The 22787-nt window shown below is 43.7% G+C and overlaps 3 protein-coding genes and 1 long non-coding RNA gene across 5 annotated transcripts in view; 1 reads left to right on the top strand and 3 right to left on the bottom strand.

Moving 5' to 3' along the window:
* Positions 1 to 30: 30 nt before the first annotated feature.
* On the bottom strand, positions 31 to 1694 carry LOC137909627 (uncharacterized). The gene is made up of 3 exons (XR_011106003.1): positions 1629 to 1694; positions 619 to 662; positions 31 to 67 (listed from the first exon to the last, which is right to left on the bottom strand). It is a non-coding gene; the product is annotated as an uncharacterized lncRNA (long non-coding RNA).
* A 2525-nt stretch (positions 1695 to 4219) lies between these two features.
* phlda3 (pleckstrin homology-like domain, family A, member 3) lies at positions 4220 to 6408 on the bottom strand. The gene is made up of 2 exons (XM_068750224.1): positions 5799 to 6408; positions 4220 to 4968 (listed from the first exon to the last, which is right to left on the bottom strand). Exon 1 carries the CDS (start codon positions 6236 to 6238, stop codon positions 5804 to 5806), a length of 435 nt encoding a protein of 144 aa, XP_068606325.1. The 5' UTR covers positions 6239 to 6408; the 3' UTR covers positions 4220 to 4968; positions 5799 to 5803.
* Positions 6409 to 7927: 1519 nt separating this feature from the next.
* On the bottom strand, positions 7928 to 12545 carry LOC137900181 (cysteine and glycine-rich protein 1-like). Of its 2 annotated transcripts, none has more exons than XM_068744253.1 (6): positions 12308 to 12545; positions 10494 to 10630; positions 9983 to 10151; positions 9777 to 9906; positions 9596 to 9692; positions 7928 to 8336 (listed from the first exon to the last, which is right to left on the bottom strand). In XM_068744253.1, coding segments are annotated over exons 2-6 (474 nt in total). In that variant the 5' UTR covers positions 10495 to 10630; positions 12308 to 12545; the 3' UTR covers positions 7928 to 8259. The 2 variants fall into 2 exon arrangements, with proteins under 2 accessions (XP_068600354.1, XP_068600347.1); XM_068744246.1 differs by having other exon boundaries at positions 10530 to 10630.
* A 4065-nt stretch (positions 12546 to 16610) lies between these two features.
* LOC137909506 (neuron navigator 1-like) overlaps positions 16611 to 22787 on the top strand; it is a 67614-nt gene continuing 61437 nt past the window's right edge. The window contains exons 1-3 of the mRNA XM_068753974.1: positions 16611 to 16728; positions 19742 to 20634; positions 21400 to 21491. Coding sequence (XP_068610075.1) covers positions 19748 to 20634; positions 21400 to 21491 — 979 coding nt within the window. The 5' untranslated portion in view covers positions 16611 to 16728; positions 19742 to 19747. The remainder of the gene's footprint in view (positions 16729 to 19741; positions 20635 to 21399; positions 21492 to 22787) is intronic.

The following is a 22787-nucleotide window of genomic DNA, read 5'->3' as shown; positions in this document are numbered from 1 at the left end:
TCATATCTGGGTGTTTAATAGAGACACTTACAAATGCTCAGGCATCCTGCTGATGGGCTCTCTCTCACTGGGGAGAGACAAAGCTCATTTCAGTGTATGTTACAGCTTCTTTTTGAAATAAATCACCAAAGCCTTATTAAAGACACAGGAACATTTGATTGTTCTGACCACAGATTAATTTTCTTTGCATAATCAACAACTTCAACACACAGTTTCGAGTTATTTATCTATGCTTTATAAATTTAACGCATCACTGTAACATAGCCGGGTGGCGGTGTTGCCTCACAACAACAATGTCCTGCGATCAAATACCCCCCTCGAAGACCTGGGACCATTCCGCGTGGAGGTTGCATATTCTGCTCAATGGTGTCTGCATGAGATGTGTACAGATTCCCAGGCTTCCACTTACCACCAGAAACATGCAATATGGGTTAACTGATTACTCTAAATAGACCGTAGGGTTAGGGTTAGGGTTAATGTTCTTTGTCTTCATTGGTGAGCCAAAGGGATAAACCAATAAATCAAAAGCAATTAATGGTTAAATTAGTTCTCAATAAGCAATGGGCAGACTGTTAATAAATAGCAGATCAATACGTAAATAGTTGGATAAATGCAGACCTGGATGACTGAGAATCTACCCAGACAGCAGGTAAAATAGGAAACTGCAGGGTAAATGAATAAATGGTTGTTGGCGTAATCTACATTCGATAAAAGTCGGCACAGCAATCCAACTTTAAACATTACAGTTTCTAATGTGCTTCTAACCAAAACAAAAAAGATGAATTTTGCATGTGATGTCTTAATTTTTCACTTTAAAGTGATGGTCATTCCATTATTTAACGCCCCCGCCCATCATCAAATTGAAGAATGATTTTTAACACATAGCCGTCTTTGGCTCGCCTTATTTGCCTGTTTCTTTCTTTATGTCTCTCACCTGCTTTACTGAATCAGTTTGAGCAGAGAATGGCGTCGCCTAAAGCCAGTATGACGAAGGCACAAACGGCTCGAGCGGATTAAGAAAATTCCACACTGATGCCATTGCTCCGTTCTCTCATCCCCATCTTTCTTCTCGGGATTATCTCAGGGACAGGAATTTAGAGTGGCCTGTCTCCCCAAATAGACCAGAGGACATATGAGGGCAGCTGCGGAGTGTGATTGTGCTCCGGGTTGCCCAGTCTGGATCAGGGATTTACCACCAGTAACTCATGTACGCATACGAGCCTCTGCAGCGCAGCCAACTTGGAAATGCATAATAGTCCAATGCCCTTTGGAAAGTTCTGGACCATACTGGACTGAACACTGAGTGGATTCTACTAGTTCTATTGATCATCTTCTGGTTTGGTACAGCCATCATCCCAAATATGAAACCAGGATATCGTTAGAAATTAAATCTATGTTTCTATTAATATGCATGTTTAATGATTATTACTCTTTAAAAAAAAGCATGAAATCAGCAACTCCTATAGATCACAGTCACGAGATATCGTCACTGTCATTCTAAGTTAATCCAATTCAAGAAAAATGTAAAAGCATTAAAATTGCATTCCATTTGATTTGAGTACTATATAGAAGTATTCACAACAACGCAGATGAAAAGTCGAACAGATCACACCAAGACAGAACCTTACCGGTGGAGCAGAAGACGAGACAATAGCAGGCAGGGCGGAGAAAGATGAAGATGTCCGCAATTTGGTATCCCTCTCTATTTAACTGCACCCCCCAATTGTCTCTCTCTCTCTTTCTCTCTCTCTCTTTTGTTAGCGGAGGCTATTATTAGTCAACCGCATCTCTCTCAGTGCCAAATCGTCCTCTATCCATTTGTCTGTCTCAGATTCATTATAAACCAGGTGCCAACAATCATAGCGTTGGCCTTGGGCGTTGGAGAATGAAGTCAGATGGCAAATGATAGCTTGAGCATCTGCTGATCGGTTCTGTCTGAGAATTGAATTTAAACTAAATAAAACCGGGATGTACTGGAAGAGAAATGGCAACGTTACATTTCACTGTCAGGACCTACATGCAGGCATAAGCCAGAAATAAGGACATGGAAGCTTCCTGGATTTATTAGCATTAAGTCCAAAACTTTCAGGCAGTTGTGCTTTTAGGTGTTGAAATAATTTAAAGTCCATAAAGACCAAAAACTCAACTCTGAAATAATCAAATACCCAGAGGCAAGGCACAATCATAGAACCGGAAGCTGTCATACACAACAAACAAACGAGACGCAGAGGATACACAAGGGAGAGGGAGCTGAAAGACGTGACGAGGCAACAACAGTAAATAAAGTAGCAACACTATAAGAAACAGGCGGCAGAGGGAAGCGGAGACGGGGAGAGGCATTTAGAAACTAATCACAGCGGCTAGGTCGAAACAGACAGTTAGAAAGTCCATATTAAACAAAGAATGACCTAAACACAGGTGGAAATAACCCATCAGACAATAAACGTACAAAATGAGACAGGAAAAACAGGATTGCAAACACCAGAGCCATAACAGTAAACCTTCAAAATAAAATACCAGAACAACAACAACTAAGACCCGACCCTGTGGAAGACTTAAAAAGCAGCCCGTAAGAATTAGTGACCAACTGAAAGAAGAGGGAAGCAAACATATGTCCAACTGGCCAGACTGCATCGGGTCTGCTCAGAGGAAGAGCTGAGCTGCCGTGCACCGGAAACCCGAGTGATAAACACTCTGACTGATGAGCCAATCTGGAAATACTTTCCAAGTGCGGCTGAACCAAACGATATTGTCATAAATATCTATTATTTGCTTTGCGTTTGGAGCTAATCAGGAAATGCCAAAACCAAAGCAAGCTGAGATTCGGCGACGAACGCTGCAAACATTACACCAGGAATTAAAGTTATGAAGGCACGTTGGTGCGCCGACTGTGACGTCACCTAAGACAGGGTGAGACACGATTTGCTAAACCAGTTCTCTACGATACCAATTTACAGGTTTGGTATTTGCCATTATCAACATTAGCTGACAAAACAATTATGTAGCTGATTTATCTCATTTCTGACCGTTTTAAAATGGAATTCTTTACATAGAAAGACAATAAAAAACTTTCACTTCGGCTCGACCAGGGATTTCTAAAGGATGGCAGACATCACATGTTTCCACTGTGACCTGGATTACCTTTTGTTCAATGGGATGCAAATGTAGGTCAAAAATGTGTGGCACTCAAAACTCACACCCAAAACACAGAGTGTACTAATCAAAATGTAAATGGGAGCATGCAAGATACTGTATGACGACTTGCCAAAAATGTTGACATCCGAAATACAAAGAAGCCTCTCTCCCTTTCTCTCTTACACGTGCACGCGCACACACACACACCCTAAGGCCTAACAGTGAGAAGGTTCTCTTCACTCGAAGGGGAAGCAGACCTCTAGCGGTTAAACGCTCACATGGCAGACAGAGATCTTGTGTCTTTGCCAAACGTGTGCGCGCCCCCACGCTTTCTCCAAGCGCCGCCAAACCAATCCGATCAGCGTCCTGTATGCTATAACACCGGCGTCAAGAAGGCAAACGCTGCTCCAACTAACAGTCACCCGACTCCAGACAAGCCCCTGCGCTGGGACTTGGTTTATGGAACAGCACTTCGCACTATGTCTGTTTATCTGCTGAGAAAACCAGACGCTGCATCGAGTCCACGGTTGTTTAGACGGGGCATTCCACCGAGGAGTGGGAGGACACACAGTCTCCACGAGGGACCTGGACCGACTGCACAACCACCGCCTCTTTGAGTGTCCTTTGCATGCGTGTTTCTGTGTACCGGGCCGCACGCAGCACTGAGGACCGTTTCCCGGGTGGCTCCACCCCAGGCTGTGCTCCTGATCCCCTGCTGACTCATACAGTATGGGTAGCTTTGGGATTTTCCACAGTAACAAGAGAAGTCACGGCACAATCAGCCCTTTATGCCCTGAGCGCAGCAGCCACACACACACACACACGTAAAATCAGGACGGATAATATAGCCCTCACTGACGCGAATCTGCTGAGACCTTGCTCAACTTCACGGCGGGGCGTGCACTTGAGCTCGGCGTGTGGGCGGATGTTTGTGAGCACGCGCCTCAGGCTTGCTGCTCCTCATTAGTCGTCCACTCTGAAATGAAAGGCCAGACTCCAGCACAGCAGGAGAGCAATGCTTTAACCATGAACGTCTGGGGTGTGTTTCTCTCTCTCGAGGCCGTTCACAGCAAGGTTACGCCACAACCGGAAACAGATGAGCCGAGCGGTTAGTTAGCGGAACGAACCCAAATGAAGTCGCAGCTGCTTGTTCCAGCGTAGAGACATAACATTGTCCCCGAAAGGTGGACTCAAGCGAAATACATCAGCACTTTGGGATCGCTGGCAAACATTTATTGAATTCATTTCAAGTTTAATACTGTACACGCTTTGAGCAAATTACATAGAGTGCAATGTGCAACGGAATATGAGCAAAAATAGTCATTCTTCATGTTCGGGCTTCAGGGAAAACACGCAGAGCCGGTCCGTCTGGGACCAACCACAGCCTTAAAGCGAGCCAAGCAGCGGTGGTTTCCCACCAAGAGTAAGACTGGAGAAACAGAGAGACCTGTGTTTCAGCCGTGTTAGAAAATCAAGTCAAAAATAGAAGACTTTGGGTTGTTTTTTTTAAACATCAAGGCACAAGGACTGAAAAGTGTCCACATGAAGACATCCTTTCCTTTTACAAGCCTCTCCACGGAGGCCCGAGGCCACAGCAGGAACAACGCTTTCCTCAGCGCTCGCAGTAGATTCCGAGGCTTTGGATGAACGGGTGTATAAAGCTCATTTAGGAAGACAGAGACGCGTCGTGTCCGTCTCGCTTGCTCTCAAGTCCTTTCATCCGTATCCGCTCTGGCCGTCCCGTCATGCTCGGCACCGCAGAATCACGTCAGTGGTCCGGTGTCCTTCGCCCTTCTCCGCTATGACTAGTTCCCTCCCCAAAAAGCAGAAAGGCTGGAAAAAAAGAAGAGCAGATTTTTATTTAAATATTCAAATGTCTCTGGGGGAAACTGAAACGAGTCGGTTTCACTGTTACCACGGCTGCAGAGTTAATTTGGGAACTTGACTACTGCGGCTCCCCTCAAGGAAGCTTCGCGGCGGATTCCTCCACTGTGAGCTCATAGTTCAGAGTTACACGCGGATCACGAACATCTCGTTTGAGCGCTCAGTCGCCAGTTTCAGTGAGCGGCGCTGACGTCATGCGACGGCACCAACTGTCCTAAATGTGGAAAAACTGGATGGATGTTTGGCTCCTGTTGCCACAAACGGACTACCGGCTGAAATAATTCAGGGGGGGGGGGGACGTTTGTGTGTGTGTGTGTGTGTGTGTGTGTGCATGCTTTTAAAAATACTTTGCTGCCTAGCGAGGGAGAGGCCGGCAGATGTTATTTTGGACGGTCACATTGCATAGAGATTATATCTGCCAGTGACTTTACGTTTCAGCTCATCCCGAGGAGTCTGGATGCTTTCATTCCATCTGATCAGTGCAACAGCCTGTTACTATTAACACCCCAGAGGGGGGGGGGGGGGGGTCACAGAGGTCAGTAGGGGCATGGCCTACAGACTTTAGGGGTATTTAAAGACAAATTGTTGAATGAGAGAGAGAGAGATTATATATACACACATATATATATATATATATATATATATATATATTACATTTAAACTGGTTTAAGTCACGTTCTGACCCAAACCCACATCAGATTCCCATTAAGGCCTAAACAAGCAAATAAGCAGAGGAACCCTGTCAATTCGAAGCTACAACCTTGACGGCGTCCGTTTACCAGAATCAGAGCTCCTCTTCCTCCCCCGTGCTGCCCAGGTGCGCAGAGAACATGTGCCGGTTCCGTCCGGTCTCCACCGCCTGCAGGTTCTTATGGCGCACCAGCGCCAACGCGATCTCAGCGTTCCACGCCGTGCCTTCCTGAGGACAGCGAAAGTCAATCTCCTTCCCAGTGGCCATGACCACGGTGAAGTACACCAGCCCTCGTTTGTACTCCACGCAGTCCACCGTCGCCATGCGCTCGAAGCGGAGCTCCTTGGCTTTGGAGCTCCACGCGCCTCCGGGAGCATCGCCGCCGCCGCCGCCGCCGCCGCCTTTGCAGTTGTGCAGGCGCAGCCCTTCTTCGGTGAGAACGCAGCGCTTCTTCTTCCACAGCTGGAGGAGCCCGCTGCTGCGCTTCTCCACCAAGCCGTCCCTCATCGCCTTGGCGGGGAGAGACATGTCCACGATGAGGCGAGAGCGTCGGAGCGTCGGCGCGTCTCAGAATGAATCCGAAACACGCATCTGTCGTTACTCGCTGTCAAATGTCTCTCTGGGAAAACATGTCGGCTTTAAGTTCTGACCTGATGTCAGACCTGAGCTGAGCGATGTAAATACGCACGCAGGCTGTCCGTGCGCGCGCTGCAGTGCCGGATTATGTTTGAACATGCCCGGCTCCTCTCTAAGGACCTTCTGCCTCCTCGCCGAGCAGCCCGCCCCCTCTTGGTGACGCACAGGAGGAGATCCGGGCTGCGAGAATTCCATACCTGTGCGTGGGCGTGCGTGCGTGCGTGCGTGCGTGCGCGCACGGACAGACAGTTGGATTTTACAACTGTTTTTCGGTTGTGTGGAATACAGGTACAGCCACTGCATATGCTGCAGTCATGTTCCTTTCACGTCACAGGGCTGCAAAAAAAAACAAAAAAAACAATTTATATATATTTGTAAGATATGTCAATAATTTGCAAGAATAAATATGGATAACTTTGTTTACTTAAAGTGTGTGACGAGCTGCGTTCTCTTGTGCTGCGCAGCGCTGGAATGTGAGTGGGAGGCAGAGGGCAGATAAAGAATTCAAACTTTGGAGTGCGAGAAGATGAGAAATGGGCAAAGCTGTAAAAGTGTTCTGAGTCATTCTGTATTATATATATATATTCCTAATCTCATTGTGTATCCACTATGCAATGAAAATAAAGCCTTTCTATTCTATATACACTGCCGTGGCTTTGGATAAATATTAGGTTAAGCGTGCTTAGAATCGATGAAAGGCAGCCAAACATAATGATTAAAGTCAAATGGAGAAAGTAAATAGTTTCAAACACCAAGTTTCGGTCTGAAGTTGACGGCCGTGTAAGGGATGAATGATAATTATGTTATTATCTTGACAATAGCGTCGCTCTCAGCCGCCGCCGAGTGAGTTCTGCAGGTTGAAGGAAGGTCGACTTTCTCCGCCTTCACACGATTCGAGTGTGATGAGTCACTGTCCAGTTGGGAGAACTACGGGTGTACAATGAACATGTGACAACATGTCATCAAACCTCCAAGGGGTTATTCACTCCAAAATGAAAATCAGATATTATTAAGGGTGTCTGTTGTCAGGGTTACGCTTAAACGACCTGATGGTTTTGATGCAAGGAGTAAGTCGTTGCATTTTGGAGTCGATCCAGACCAAAGTTCTCACCATGAAAAAATAGTTCTTTTCTTTTATGACTATTTGGACTCCTATTAGTCTCTAACGTCTGAGGGTTAAACTATCATGGGACTGTTACGGTTAGTTAGACGTGAGCATTATCTGGGTTGCATTTCTCACATGTCTTGCTTGTGATTTTTAAGAAGAAGGACTCTTTGTTCTCTCTGTATGGTTCCTATGTGGAACTGCTCCTCCCAACAAGGTCATTGGATTATGTGCAGGAAGTGGGACGAGACTTCTGGAATGAGATGTTACTGTTTGTTTACTGTCAGCGTTGACACTTTTAACCACACGAGCGCACTGCCAGGTACTTCAGTTGTCTTTGTAAGATGGCACAAACCATGAGAAAATTCCAAATCCAAAAATCTTGGTAAATATAGTCAAGAAGATTTTTTTGTTTTCTTTTGAGGGAGTATCATTGTATCAACAATTCCAACAACAACAAACACACACTTTTCTTTTTAACACATTTTACTTTCATTTATTATCATGCTGTTATAGGAACAAGCTTCTCTGTGTCTCTAGCTTGTTTTTGAGAATTTCATCTAAAGCATCGCAAATAAACATGATTGAAAAACTCAGATTGAAAATCAACAATTCATTGTTTAACAGCTTCTTCCGTGCTAATGGCGGGTTATGTCATGTCTCAAAGCAGTCGCCTTTGGTCGATACAAAGTGATGTCATTTTTCCAGTTGAAAGGCAGCACATGTTTTCTGCAGCAGTTTGGTCTCCGCAGGAGGAAAATCGTGACGCGGCATTCTTGATATCTGTCAGAGGAAGGTTGTGCCGTCTTTACTGAGTATGTGTCAGCGTTCCAGCTCCACCTCCATACCCATATCCTTTGGGACCAAAGTTTTTGCCATAACATGCTGTTGGGTGGGAAAAAAAAAGTCAAACATACATACTGTACTGCCCCATATTGTTACCCATAGGTAGCCAGTTTTGAAAGCTTGTATGTCTCAGAGTTTGAAGCCAAATGCTAGCCAAAGGTATTATCATGAGCCCACAATAGGGCAAATAAGTCATATTTCTGTGTATAAAGAGAGGTGATAATATGATCACACATTTTTGTATGGAAAATATCCTTAAAAGATGCCTATAGAGTAGAATTAAACAGTTTAACTGAAGTGGATCAGCCATTCAATATGACACAGTATACTTTTATACATTGTGAGTGTGAAAGAAACGATTTTCTATCTCATTTCATTTATGAAAGGTGAAGTTAAAAAGACAGAAACACATATAGTAGAAATACGTTTCCAGGGTCAGGGAATTATAAGAGGTGTTACTTCATTTGGCTCTCAGAGAAAACACAAAAAACCAAAAATATGAACGCTCGGGCCAAAACTTGCTGTTGTGCTACCTGTTTGCTTCTTTATATGAATTAGATTGTATTAACAAACGCAATGCTAGTGCAAAGACTAATCTGAAATCCTCACCTAATATTGCAGTGACGATCAAAGAAAAAAAGGAAAAAAGCAGAATCTTGAAACAGTCAAATTTAAGGCGCCCTCTGCTGTAATCTCACATTCAGTGCAACACAGTCTGTCTGATGGCCACACAGAAAGCACAGCGTTTCATTTTTCATTGTAAAGCTGGATATTTGGGTTTTAGGACATGCTGCCCTCGTTACTCTGTGTAGACACTGTTTGATGAAACAATGATTGAATCCAAACTGATTCATCCTGTCTGGCTTGATCGCTCCAAACCTGCATTGATTACAGGTCTGACATGATATTTCTATATATGGTTGCTATTCAATAAAGCTGCTGTGGGATGAGTGTTGCTCTTTGTTACCCTTTAATAGATATCCAAGTAACTGAAAGCCATAAACCTCTCAACCACTAATTACATCTCTAGCAAGAGCATGATTGCACGTGTGCGCTCTGAAGTTTCAATGAATTCAAAGTAATAAAATCCGTGTACAGTTTTACATGCATGTGTTAGAAGTGGCATGTTTGTTTCAGGGAGCACGAAGCCAACTGCTTTTTGGTAAACGTGTCAGTCTGGCACGACTTGATGAAATATCTGAAGAACAATTCCTCAGCGTCACAAAATATGACAATACTTTGTATTATACTACTTTGTATTATACTACTGTTGTATTGTTTCGGCGGTCATGTTTTACCTCTGCAGTAGATTTCTCCATCCTTATCTGTAACTGTTGTCGACTCAAGGGCCTTTCCACACGAGGCACAGGTGAAACATCTGCCCTTATGCCAGGACTGTACATAAGGAGAAGGTCGATATTAAAAGGGGGGTGTTTTTTGTGTGTGCGTGTAATATTACACTTGTGTGTTTTTCCTTACACTCCCAGCTCCAATCACTTTCTCGGCCATGTAGACGGTCTTGCCGCAGCGTGGGCACTTTTCCGACCCTCCGTACTTACGAGCGAGGCTGGATGGGTTCGGGTTGGTGGTAGGACGGTGAGGAGCAGGTCTGTAGGAGGAAAATGGAGAAAGCCTGTTTGTAGGCCCTTAAAAAGACATAATGAATGTGTTTGTCTGGTACTCACTCTTCACTTGTAATACCCAGAGACTCTCCCCGGTCTGTGCTGAGGATCCCTGCTCCCTGGCCATAACCATAGCCTTTTGTTGCATATTTCTTCCCATAGCACGAATTGCAGTAAATTTCATCCTTATGAACGGCAACCGTTGTGCTGTCCAAACCCTTGTTGCACACCACTGCACAAGCAGACTTGTAATATTATTGCCATGCACATGTCTGTAAATCAATCGTGGCAACACGCACATCAGCTTCCCCACAGACCTCCATGAACAAACATGTATTTAAAGTTGAGGTCAAGAAAATGCTGATATATTTTGATTTATTTTAATTTATTTTAAAAACACAGTCAGGGACTTTCACTCAATTTTTTAAGTGATCTTTCTCCCAATAATTCAAATACATGCCATACCATTCAGTTTTTACTCAAAAACAAAATAATCATCCAGACATTTTCACAAGTTTTTACAGTAAAGGTGAGCTGCAAAAACATTCTAAAAAAAACAAAAAAAACTTGTTACTTCTTCTTTATTAACAGATGAGAGGTCACCACTCACTGCACAGAAAGCAGGACTTGTGGAAGGTCTGCTGGCCACAGAGAACCTCCTCCGCAAAGTAAACTGCCTTCTGGCAACGGCCACATTGTTTTGATGACATCCTTGAGAGAGAGAGAGAGAGAGAGAGATAATCTTTCATGGGACCATCGAGCAAACCCATTTACAAGAGTGTGTAAAACTATTTTAAAAGCATCCATGTGCAGTCGCCAGTAATTATGGCTTTTTCCATCCAACTCCAGAAGCAGCAATTTAAATTCTTCCAGCTCTCTATGGATTCTGTGAAAGGCCAACCAGAGAGCTTCAGAAAAATACAAGACCAACTGGCATGAAAGTTTTATTCCGTCTCAAAATACTGAGGGTTTTAGAGATGTTGCTATTCGAACCATAATGTTGGTGAGATGTGAAAGACCTTGGCACCCCGCCTGTTTCCTGGCACCACCCTCCCCACATCCACATTCCTGTCATGGAAACCCTCCCACCTCCCTGTCCCTGACTCACACCACTGACTCCCTTCCTGTCCGCATCGCTTCTGCAGACTGTTCGTCCTGATCCGTTTTAGGTTTGTTCAGTTTGGCAGCAAATATGTTAAAGCCGCTGCACTTCTATCCCGTGTCAGTTCTGTTTTTTAGCTGGATTCTCAGAGCAGAGAATGGAAATGTAAAGTTAAACGTTCTCTCACCCTTGACAATATTTTTTAAAAAGAAGACCGCGTATTCAGAATATGATCTTGTGACTCACAAAGAGAAACCTGCTAACTATTGTTAACTTTTCTGTCAAAGTCGACAGCCGCCATATAAGATCTGCTGCTGGCATCACAATAGCAATGAAGTCAAGATGACTGAATGACATTAAATAGATCAGACTGAAATAATAGGTGGGACGTTGGGGGCTCTTCCCGGACCACACAGTGAAATCCTCACAATATTTGAAATCCAGATCTGTGGCGGAAAAGTTTTGCAGAGCTGGAATGAAACTGTAAAATTGCTGTTACGTAATCTTAGCGTTACATAAATCCTTTATGTGATGAAACCCGAGCTGATTTCTTTTGATGGTTTTGTGTGTAGTCCATTAGAGACTAAAATGCTGCCACCCGGGTAAGCTAATTAATGTAAAGCCAGTGAATGTCTGTGATGTGATTTCAGGTTCATAAATGACACAAATTAAACGTTTTTCCACAACTGGTTTCTAAGAAAGACAATCGGTGAGGAACAGAAAGGCCTATGGCGTATGCGTGAAACTGCCTCCAGCCCCGTGCACGTAAGAGCAACCGCCGAGGAAAGGGATGATGATGTCTAATCAACATTTATTCAGCTTTCTTTGTAAAGAAAAGGCATGCTCAGAGTCGTATCCACCTGAAGTGAGCACAGAGAAGAATGCAGAGTGAGGCTATAAAGAGCATTCACAGCAGGCGCAGCAATCATGAACATGACTGAACAGGAATGCTGGTGATGGAGGTGGTTTTGCAGATTTAGACGTGCAGGGGCTTGGCAGTTGCACACGAACGTTCAGAAACAACAGTCATTGTGCGGTAAGGGGTGGAAAAAACCAAGAAGTCTGTTCGTAGACCGGATTTTACTACGAGAGACGAGATTACTTTTAGCCACATCGATGCTTAGCACTGTGCTACGGTTTGACTCTGATGCATGAATAGCTGTTCAAACAAAGGAGCGTCTGCTGTCCTGCCTTAAACCAGAAGAGGGAAATGGACAAATTAGGATTTTAGCCGCACAGACACAGGAAGCAGGAAGCGTAAGCAGCGTTAGATTAACGTTACATACCTGCAGATAGTAGGTTTTGTCAGTCAGCGCTGAGGGACAGGTTAAAATTTGACTTCCTGATTCAAGCAGCGTTCATTGCAGGAGGAGGGTGCGTTGAGGAAAGCGGCACTGACGAGTCAGGCTGAGGAGTTGTAGCTGGAAAAGAAAAATAACTATCTCTACAACAAACTTATTGGTTAGACCTTAGTCTGGTTTGCCCGGTGAGTCCCAGAGAGAGATGTGTCTCCCTGCTCCTCCTCTGCTCCAGATATTTTTGAAAGGAGGAGTTTACTTTGTTGCTGCCTGTTGAGGAAATGGGGAGTTTCTGACTGACTGACTATGAGAGGGTGAGAAAAAGAGAGAGAGTGATCATTTGTGTAATTTGTAGTTAACGCCAGGTAGTGAAGTATTTTCTGGAATGTTGGTTTCAAACATTGTCAGCTCATTACGATGCTTGCAAAAGCATGATTGACGTGAGTTCTGCCCTGATTTCAGCATGCCATTAATACTAATGCATAACGTCTGAGAATGTTCTGAGAAGTTAGAATTTAGAGAAAAAAAGGAAGAATTATTATGTTAAAGTCAGAATTCTTACGTTAAGGTGTAATTTTTGAGAATAATTTTGGAATTCTGAGAATAAATTCAAAGTTTCTATTTCATTATAATGTAGAAAAAACAATTTTTTTAATGATGTCTGTCTAAAAGCAATTTCCATGTGATAGTTGGAAGCAGCACAGCAGTTAGACGAGATCTAGAGCAGGGCAGTTTCAATCGTTTTTACCAGGTCACAAAGCACACAGGGAGATAATGAATGGTCAACAGTTAAATATTAACTGCATTCTAAAGTAGTTGTATCTAATTCATCAAGAACATGTGACAAGACACTGAGAAGCATATACCTGAATTTCGGCCAAATCTGTTTGCAGTGCATTCTCACTGTCTATGAGAGTTTTATCTGAATATTTCTTGTCTTTTTCTTAAAGTATTTTATTAGTACAAGCAGTATAATGTATAATGGATTTTTGTAATGTTTGTGCTTTAGCTGCAAACTTGAATGACATGGATTCAAATGGAGACACTCACGGAGTGACGTTGATGCTGGTGATGCAAAATATACCTCTGTGAGTAAAGAAAATCATAGATTCATCCATGTGACTCTTATTAATGTGTATGGTATTAACAGAAGCTGTTTGGCAACGCTGAAAACGCAGAGTGGGTGCAGGGGTTAACTTCTGCTCCCACCTAGTGGCTCAATATGAGAACTGCAGTATAAACACCAGTGCAGAAACCAGATTTGCAAACATTAAACATTTTTAGCACATTTACTTGGTCATGACGTCTGGAAAGAGAGATACAATTGATAGACTAGAAACTAGGTCAATAAAATGATACATTGTTGCAAGTATCTTTCTTTTTCCGTTTTTTTTAGCATTTCCTTGACGTTAATAACGATACAATTATAGGCAGCCCTTAGGGAAGCTATGATGACGGATTTTGATGTACAGTATTCCCAACCTCATCAAAAACAGAATTGAATTAAATATAATAATAAAAAAATAGCCTCTTAATAGCGCCGCTTATGGACAAATTGTGCTATTTATTGTCATGGAGGAGGATGTGGGCTGCTAAATGTTTTCTTCTTTCTGGGGAGAGGAAAAAAATTGAAAAGCACTGGGCTAACCCAATAAATGGAAACCACGGGAAAGCAGAAGAAACAGGGCAAAATGAATATTATAATGTTATCAGAATCAGAATCACAAGTAGTAATCTTTATTACTACTCAAATGGCAATTCACAAGTCTCAAATATATTTGCAACTGTTTTAGAATTCTTTTTGGAAGCAGCACAAAATAATAAATAAAAATAAAGCGCAGCCTATGCTTCTGGTTTCAGATGGCTTCCAGTTGTATTACATCATAGGACAGATGAGCATCTGACAAATAAACAAGAAATCAATCTTTGCCTTCTTTTTTCAGCTCTTTGTTTTATCTTGAGCTGACAAGAAAGCAAGAAAAGGTGACCTCATATGTAGCACATTGCCTTTGAGCAATGATTGAGTGATCAGAAGGTCCATTGTTGCAAGAACTATGAAGACCTTCACACGCATTTCAGTCAAATGAATGATTAACAGTAGAATAAAAGCAGTAAATCATCTCACAAAAAGGCTTGAACTTTAATTAGAACTGCAAGCGATCATCACAGACATATTTTTGGGCGTTTGATCCCACTGTGTCTTCATGAAATATTCAGCATTATACCTTATGTCATTTAGTCACACTGTAAGCCAGCACAGCAGAAATGTGAGAAGTCGAAGTGAGAAGCGAAGGTGAAACGGAGCGTGTGAAACCTTGAGTCACAAAGCGGGGGTGAGAAATAGGACTGAAAGGTGAAAAAGCAAAAAAAAAACTCAGAGTAATCATCTCCCTTTCTATTGAACATAAAATAAACTCAGGAAAATATGTTGTCCAGTAGTCAGCCTACGAAAAAAAAACATCTTTGGAGATTTTCACCCTGCTCTTACTGCATGAGGGATGAAATCAGACACTTCTATTTGTGGAGATGAACCTTCTCCTCTGTTTGTAAATCGGATCAGACGTTTCAAGTGTTCTGGTTTCATATGGCGAGATCTTTTATGTCCGTGGTAAACGAGGGTAGAGAGAGACAGACTGGAGAAGCCGAGTTCAAGGTCAGATCTAAGGTATCTCATTACTCTGCCGGGAAAAGAAGTCAATAAAGGGTTTGCGCTGCACATCTCGACTCTCCTGGTTCGAGCTTCTCTCCTCTTTTGTAGCTCCCTTATTTCTATTTCTCACTCTGGTGTTTTTCCACCTTCCTTCGAGGTGTGGGATGAATGAGACGAGTCATGGACGGATGCCTTTCCTCACATGCATGTGCAATGAGAAGACGTGTATTGCGTGATTGTGTGTCTTTTCTCATCCTGGCTTTCTGGCTTTGATTGTTCTCAGTTGCTGTTTTGTCATCCATTTTTCTTTTAAGTGTTATTAATCACACTGTAGAGACAAGACCCCCCCCCCCCCCCACGCACACACACACACACACAAATTCATTCAGCTAATGGACGAGCTCATCTCTGCTTCTGCTGGACTTATATTTCATCTTAAAGAGGGAGGGAGCGCAGCCAACAAGTCAATTACTGAGAGAGAGAGAGAGAGAGAGAGAGAGAGATTGTGGTGAGGGGTGGGCATATGGCTGCAGGCGTACTGCGGCAGCGCAGAGCGGCATGACGTGATGGAGGAGTGAAATGACTGACGCACACACAAATGCACATGTTTGCAGCTTGGAGGCCGGCCAGGCAAAAGTAGACAGAAACAAAGGCTCAGGGACTGAGGCAGATTCACTCAGCAGCATCCTGGTGGGGGCCAAACGTGCTGATGCTCGCACAGGGTGAGTGTGTGCTTGTGTTGCTGCTTAACATTCTGTGCATCAGTGAATTTGTTATTAATGTGAATGTTATTGTGTGTCGTCCTTGTTTGTGAGCCTTTGTGTTCTTGTAAGTCCTACTTTCTGTGAGCGGGTGAAGGGCAAACAGCATTTTGAAAGATGACGGCGTTCGATCACAGCGGTGTCACAGTCAGCGCTCTAACAGGAGGCTGTTGATTCAGCGGAGGAGTTTAACCAGAAAGCAAGGCAGAGAGGGACAGAAGAGCTCTGACTGAGCTTTAAATCACTCAAAGCAAAGTGTGCGTGATCTAAGGCGAAGACATCTGAGCCCGGGACAATGTGGAACAGAGTTGTAGGAATGATGACGTTGGGGTGTTTATGCGGTTGCTAGTTTGATTACGCTGTTGGGCAGCGTAATCTGGCGTTGCATTTGTAATTAGATTATGAGCAAGGAAGACTTTGGAAATCTTGGAGCGATACCGTGGCTCATTAAATGGCTGTATTTGTTTATGCTTTTGTAAGTTTAATGTTTTCATTTCTGTTAAGTGGTTGTCCACAATGAATGCGACATTTCACTTGTTTTTCAACAATAAAAGCACACCATGATGAAGCAGTAGCCTTCTGTGTCACACAGCACTGCTTATCTTCATCATCTTAAATTCTGTGTCATGAAGATGACGTACGTGTCATCGTGGGTCACATCGGCTAAGTTAAATTCCATTTGGGGTTCTGACTCATGACAGCATAAAAAAAAAATTCCAGTTCATTGCTCAGTGTGTAAAAAAAAGAAAAAAGCGACTTTGAAAATGAGTCACTTTGGAATGTCAGCCCCTGATTGGCTGCTTTTTGTTGTCACAGCTTCCTGTCGGAATGAATGGTGAGGGGCTTGCAGACCAATGGGAGGGCAGTGGTAAGGATGCAACGGCGATCCAGGAAAAAACATTCCATTGTTCTGGGATGTCGGAGAAGGGTGACCTCCCTCTCGCCGACTGTCTTCTCGGCCTCACGGCCCACTGAGGGTCCTCACATCCGACTTACAGGTAGGACAGTCACAGGATACAGCTGATCCGGCATGTCAAAAAGATTATGTGGTTCAGATATTATTATTCTTTTTGTTCGGTTTGTTTCCAGGAATCCTAATGACACACTCAAGAGCTTTGCAGCACTTTATTACACACCATATGTGCATGTTGTGGGATTGCTGTCATTTGTGTATCATCGACTGTTCAGGCTTGGTGACACACTGAAACTCACTGGGAATGGCCTTCACTTCACAGAGAGAGGCCTGTGAAGTCACCACATGTATTGATTTTTGGGATGAGTCAGAGGGATTTTTATCATGGGAAAGGGAGGTTTGTCTATGAGAACGAGTGTGCAAGTTTCTGCTTTCAAAAGTACATTAACTCAGGTTCAGGTTGATCATCAGATCAAATGTTGTTCAGAGAGATTAAACTTGGAAGCTAACATCTAACAGCTGCTTCATTATGGCTCATCTCTTCTTTTAAAATAGGACTTCTATGACTGTGGCAAAGGTATTTTCATTCAGGTAATGTAGTTGTTTCCTGACTCTGTGACGATAGAGAGGAATTTAATCTGAAATGGTATTTGACAGAAATCCGTGCTGTTGTTTTTGCTTGATGTTTCCAGTAGGGGGCAGCAGCGCTCTTGTAAAAATAATTCTGATGGTTATTACGCATATTGAATCGCGATAAAATTATGATCGGTACAAGGCAATGTTGTAAAAGTCATGATGTTCTCCTAAAGTGCACTTTGTTTCTATATATTTTTATACTCTATCATGTATCCCGTATGAACAATCCATACCGAAGGAGCTCAACATCGCTTGTGCCTGACAGAAATTATGAACATTAGTTGAATATTTTGCGAATTTATCAATGAATAAATGTCAAGATTTCCTGTTTCATGCTCTAAAAATTAAAGTAATCAAAATCGGAACTATTATTGCCCTTTTCTAATGTTTCATTTAATAAAAAATAATTAACTCGTAAATCAATTTATTTGTTAATTGCTTCACCGACTGCCAATGTTCCCTCTAATTTTTCATGCGTCTGAGCAAACACACAAACTCCCCGAGCAGTCCCTTGGACAACTTTGAGTAACATCATAATAATACATTTTATTTTTAACGCACTTTACATTTGAAAGCAAATCTCAAAGTACACAATAAAAATAAATAACATAAAAAACAATCGATAAACATCAACAAATAAAACAGATAAAATCAACAAGCAAAGGATGTGTGTTCTGTGGTCCCACGAGAGTCCTGGAACTCCGATTACAATGGCGTCTATTAGATGCGTAAAAACATGTGAATCCCATCCTGTCTTTGAAACCTGGGTGTGATCGCACACAGAGAGAACAGATACTACTCATTTAACAAACGTCACCATACGTATGGGGAAATCAGACGCTAAAATGATTTACCAGAGGTCCCCTTGTTTACAGCGGTTGGTCTCAATGAGTAAATTGTTGTCTCGTTTTAGAACTTTCTGCATATTTACACACACAGATTCCACCAGCTCTCTTCATTTGGGCTGCAATCAGACCAGAATGACCCCATAGTTTCCCTGGGGAGTAGCTAATTTCCATACAAATAGACCTAAAGTCAGAGTGCACCTGTGCTCCAAGAAATTATATCAGACAAACAGAAATGCTGTCGGTTATTAGTGACTAGGCCTCCCAAGAGTCAGAACGAGAGGGAAAAGCAGATAGAGGACACGGGGTGAGAGAAATAAGGGGGAAGCAGGATGGATGATAACATCCGTCTCTGTTCGCCTATTGTTTCATCACTGCGGCTGTGTTGCTATTCTTCAAAGCTGAGTCACCCACGAGAGAGAAGCTTGACCAAGACGTCAAAATGTCAGGAGCAGGAGAGACTGTCTCTTCAAGAGTAACAAACAATTCCATATCTAAAAGTTCTGAATGTGTACAGTATGTTTGGCAGATTTTCAACCCCTGTTCCCTGCAGGAATTCTGATTTTCTCAAAATGTTGAGAAAACACGTATGTCCCACATGACCCTGTCGGCAATACGGCAATACGATGTGCTGTCAGACGATCAAGCTTTTTAATCAGCCCTCGTCAATGAATATCTTTTGCTTACTTTGACTGGTCTGTGGGTTGTTACAGTTTCCTCAGATAACTTGGGAGCAAATTTTGAGCCATTAAAAAATTCTGGGGAAGTGCTCAGCGTGTCTCATACGAATGGATAACTATCTTAGTGCTGCTGTGTTCAATGGGCTGGAGCCAAAAAGCAGGACAAAGAGCGCTTTGTAACGGTTGAGGGTCGCTTTATTGGAAAGATCTGAGGTGAGGCAATGATTTGAACGGTTGACCCATGTGTTTTAGTGAAGCTGCAGAACAGAGCGACCCGATGCAGAGTGAGGACATAGTTCTGGTAATGCCAGATAAAAATACATAGACATGTGAAACTCGGACATTTTATTTTAAGCGATGGCAAATCAGTCCTTCTTTCCCGTCATTTTTTTTTTGTAATATGAAATGTTTTGCTCAACTGACATTCACTGCAACTCGTGTAACAAGTCAGGTGAGAAGGAGACGTTCTCAGCTCTTCAGTGTAGGAGAACAGTGTGTTCAGGCATGTGTGTGTCTGCGAGAGTCTATGCCAGGGTGTGTTGAAATTCATGAAGTGGAGAAAATCAGTTACTCGAGACCACGGCGCTCTGAGAGCAGCTGCGAGACATGGGGGCTTGTTCTTATCGGTGCATGTGAAGCTGTTTTTGTGTTCTGAACTCCCTGAAGGCAAATGTAATTTGATTGCGCAGATGATCCGTGTCTCAACTCGTGCTTCATCGTGACTCAGTTTGCCATGTGTGATTGATTCACATGCTCACATACCAGGGATGTTTCATTCCCTCGGTGTTGATAACAGCAACTTCTAGTTCGATTATTAGATTGGCCTTGAATACAATGTAAAAAAAATAAAAAATTGCTATAGATAATAGAGATTTATAGAGATTGTGTTGCTAAATTGGGACACTAACTTCGGGATTCTGACTCTTTTTCCATGTAGGTCAATATGAGTGGGGGAGTCAATCTGAAGTCAGCCCCCCGGGCTCCTCCATCATCTGGAATCCCCCTCCCACACAGCCTGTTGCCCTCTCCGTCTAAAGCAGGAGCCCACCGCCGAGCTGGTGACCTACCAAGGCCCTCGAAACATACCCCGAGACACACTCCCTCGCAAACACCCACACACTCTCCGTCTGCTTTCCGGCGGTGCCCCAGCATCCCCAAGTCATCCTCAAATGCCCCAGCAAGCGAGCCCTGCCTGAAAGGCCAGCTCTTTAAGCGAAGGGTAGGTATACCTGCCCCTCAGGTGTCGCGCTCTGCCTACAGCAGCCCGTTAAACCAGCGTAGGGAGCTGCCACCGCATTCCAAAGACACGCTGGATCTGAGAAAAGCCACTCCTCCTCACGTGCGCTCACAGCTTCCACATGATGGCAACCGCAACAGCAGCACCATCAGCAATAACAATCAAGCATGGAGAAACAGCAACTTGCATTCAACAGGCCAGTTCAGGAGAGGACACAGCCCCAAGCCGGCATCACATGCAACAGCAGAGGTGGCACCACAAAGAGAGGAAGAGTCCCCAGCAAACCGCCCAGCCCATTCGGGCACGGGGAGCAACAGAAACCTCCACTCCTGTGTCACAAAGACGAGCCACAAGCGCTGCTTCAGTAGTCGCAGCGGCTCCACCAGTCAATCGGACGAGGAGATGGGGACTCCAGAGGACAGTCCGGCCCCTTCCCCTGGCCCCCTGCCGCTACCGCTAATCAGATTGACCATGTCATTAATGTCCAACATGGCTGTCAAAAGGCAGGATCACATCCTAGACAAGGAGTCTGCATCAACAGAGGCACACACACCTGCAGTCAACATGGCAACTGTGGCTCCCTTCCGCTATAGGTAAGTGTATGCTTCGCACACGCACACGCACACGCACACGCACACGCACGCACACCCACACATGCACACACATACACCCTTAGGTAAGACATTGATCACGTGCCAACCTTGTATTGGTGCCCACTGTAAAAAAACCATCCTCTTGTCTATGACCGGTCTCTTTCCCGTCTTCCCCTTCCACTTTATGATCCCCTTCCTAATCACACGCACACACACACACACACACGCACACACACACGCCCTTCGAGTGCCACTCCACTAAAGAAAAGCCCCAGAGGCGTGTTCTTGCAATTTTAGTCCAATTCCTCCAGGTCTTTTCCTGCAATACACTCACTGTTTTCTGGAGCAGAGTTGATTGTTTAAGTGTCCTTTAAGATGATTCACTTTATTGCTCTCTCTCTCTCTCGCTCTCTCTTGCTCGCTCTCTATCTCTCTCTCTCACAAACACACACACACTTTCAGAAGAGCGATTGTATTGTGAGATTAAAAACACAAGGAGAGTGAACAATCATTGGTACAACGATGCATAGAAATTAGAAGAACATTGACAAGAAATTAAATTATTCTTAGTTCACTATGATTACATTTACAAACGGTGATTATGCAAATCACTGTAACAGACACTCGGGGAGTGTCAGTGCTTTTACGCTGCTGTCATGCTTAAAAGCTTCTGTGTTCGAGTGCAATCCAGGATTCGGGCCCGATTTGCATGTGCAGTAGCAGGTGCTGTGTGATTAGAATTATTTTGTTCCAATTTGATTTCAGACAGCAAGTGCAAGAGAGCGATCTTTTGCTGGACGAGCTGAGTGACTGCTCGTCTGGATCCATAGAAGTCTGCTGTGACGATCTCACGCCAGGTTAGAGACAGTCACGCAGGCATATGCGCATGCACGTGTCCAATCACACGCAAGCACGTGTACAATCACATGCAAACAGTGCACATCATTTTTCTGTCTCCTTGTCTCCTCTGCTAACAAAACCTTCAGGCGAGTAGGATCCCGGTGCAGAAAGGCCGAGAGCCCCGTCGGCTGATATGAAAGCCTACATTCTGACAACCAGAGATATTTACTCCAGCAGAGCAATAAATGGTGCCAGATGTGATGTCATTGACTCACTGACTGGCTATTTATCTGTCTAAATATAACGTACGTCTATCATTCTTGCAATCATCAAACCGCTAGAGCTCTGTCTGAAATCCGGCGGTGATATTTTCTGCGTGTGTCAGCCTGGGGTTCTGCTGACTGCAGTTGTTCCTGGATAAAGAGATGGAAACGAGTGATGCGCTCAGAAGGTTAAGATGGAGAAAGATGGCAGGGGTGGGGGGGGGGATGTGGGTCAATCATGGGATGAAATGGGACACTCGCAGCCAGGGAATATTTAATGCCCAGTGATTTCAGCTAATCTCAGCAATGTCGGGAAGGTTGTTGAACCCTCTCTCACTTCTTCCTTTGCAGTTCATTGACCTAAAAAGCCTGCAGCCCCAGCAAGACCCTCCTCCTCATCCTTTTGAATAATTGCTGCACCCTCAGTAGAGTCATGCATTGCCGTGGTCAGTCTGCGTTGAGGGATGTGACCGTTCTTCAGTGGCTTAGTGAGTCGGTCTTTTTGATGCGGTGTCAGCTGGACAGCAAGGGATCAACTGCACGGCTTTGAAATGTGCAAAGCGGCGTTAGCGTGGATTAAAATCATGCCTGTCTATTCACTCCATGTTTGACAGATTATGTTCAGTGTAGTCAGGTTGTATCAGGACATTTTTCTTCTTCTTCATTGTTTAGCAGTAATTGTGCACATTCGATTTGAAATGACTCAAGGACTGTGCAGATTTCCTTCTTTCTGGGTATATGCTCATCCAGACTAGGTGGAAATTGTATTCCTTTTTTATAAGTGGCCCCTCTTTCTGTGGCACGTAAGCGACCTTATAGCAGAATAGACTTGCTAATAAAACACTTCGTGAATGAAGCTTTCCAACTATAACATATGTAGAATTGTATTTATTTTAATTTACACCGTGAATCTGTTGTGGATGTGCGGTCCTTCATTTTTAGTTGTTGTCTCGATGAGGGTTTTGGTTTTAATAAGGAAAAAAATAATTAGCATTTTGGTACACAGTCTGAGACATTAATATGGTTAAAGAATATACTTTAGTTTATTTA

Source organism: Brachionichthys hirsutus, chromosome 2, assembly GCF_040956055.1.
Source record: "Brachionichthys hirsutus isolate HB-005 chromosome 2, CSIRO-AGI_Bhir_v1, whole genome shotgun sequence".
In the NCBI taxonomy this organism is placed as follows: domain Eukaryota; kingdom Metazoa; phylum Chordata; class Actinopteri; order Lophiiformes; family Brachionichthyidae; genus Brachionichthys; species Brachionichthys hirsutus.
This window is presented reverse-complemented; position numbering and strand designations above follow the sequence as displayed.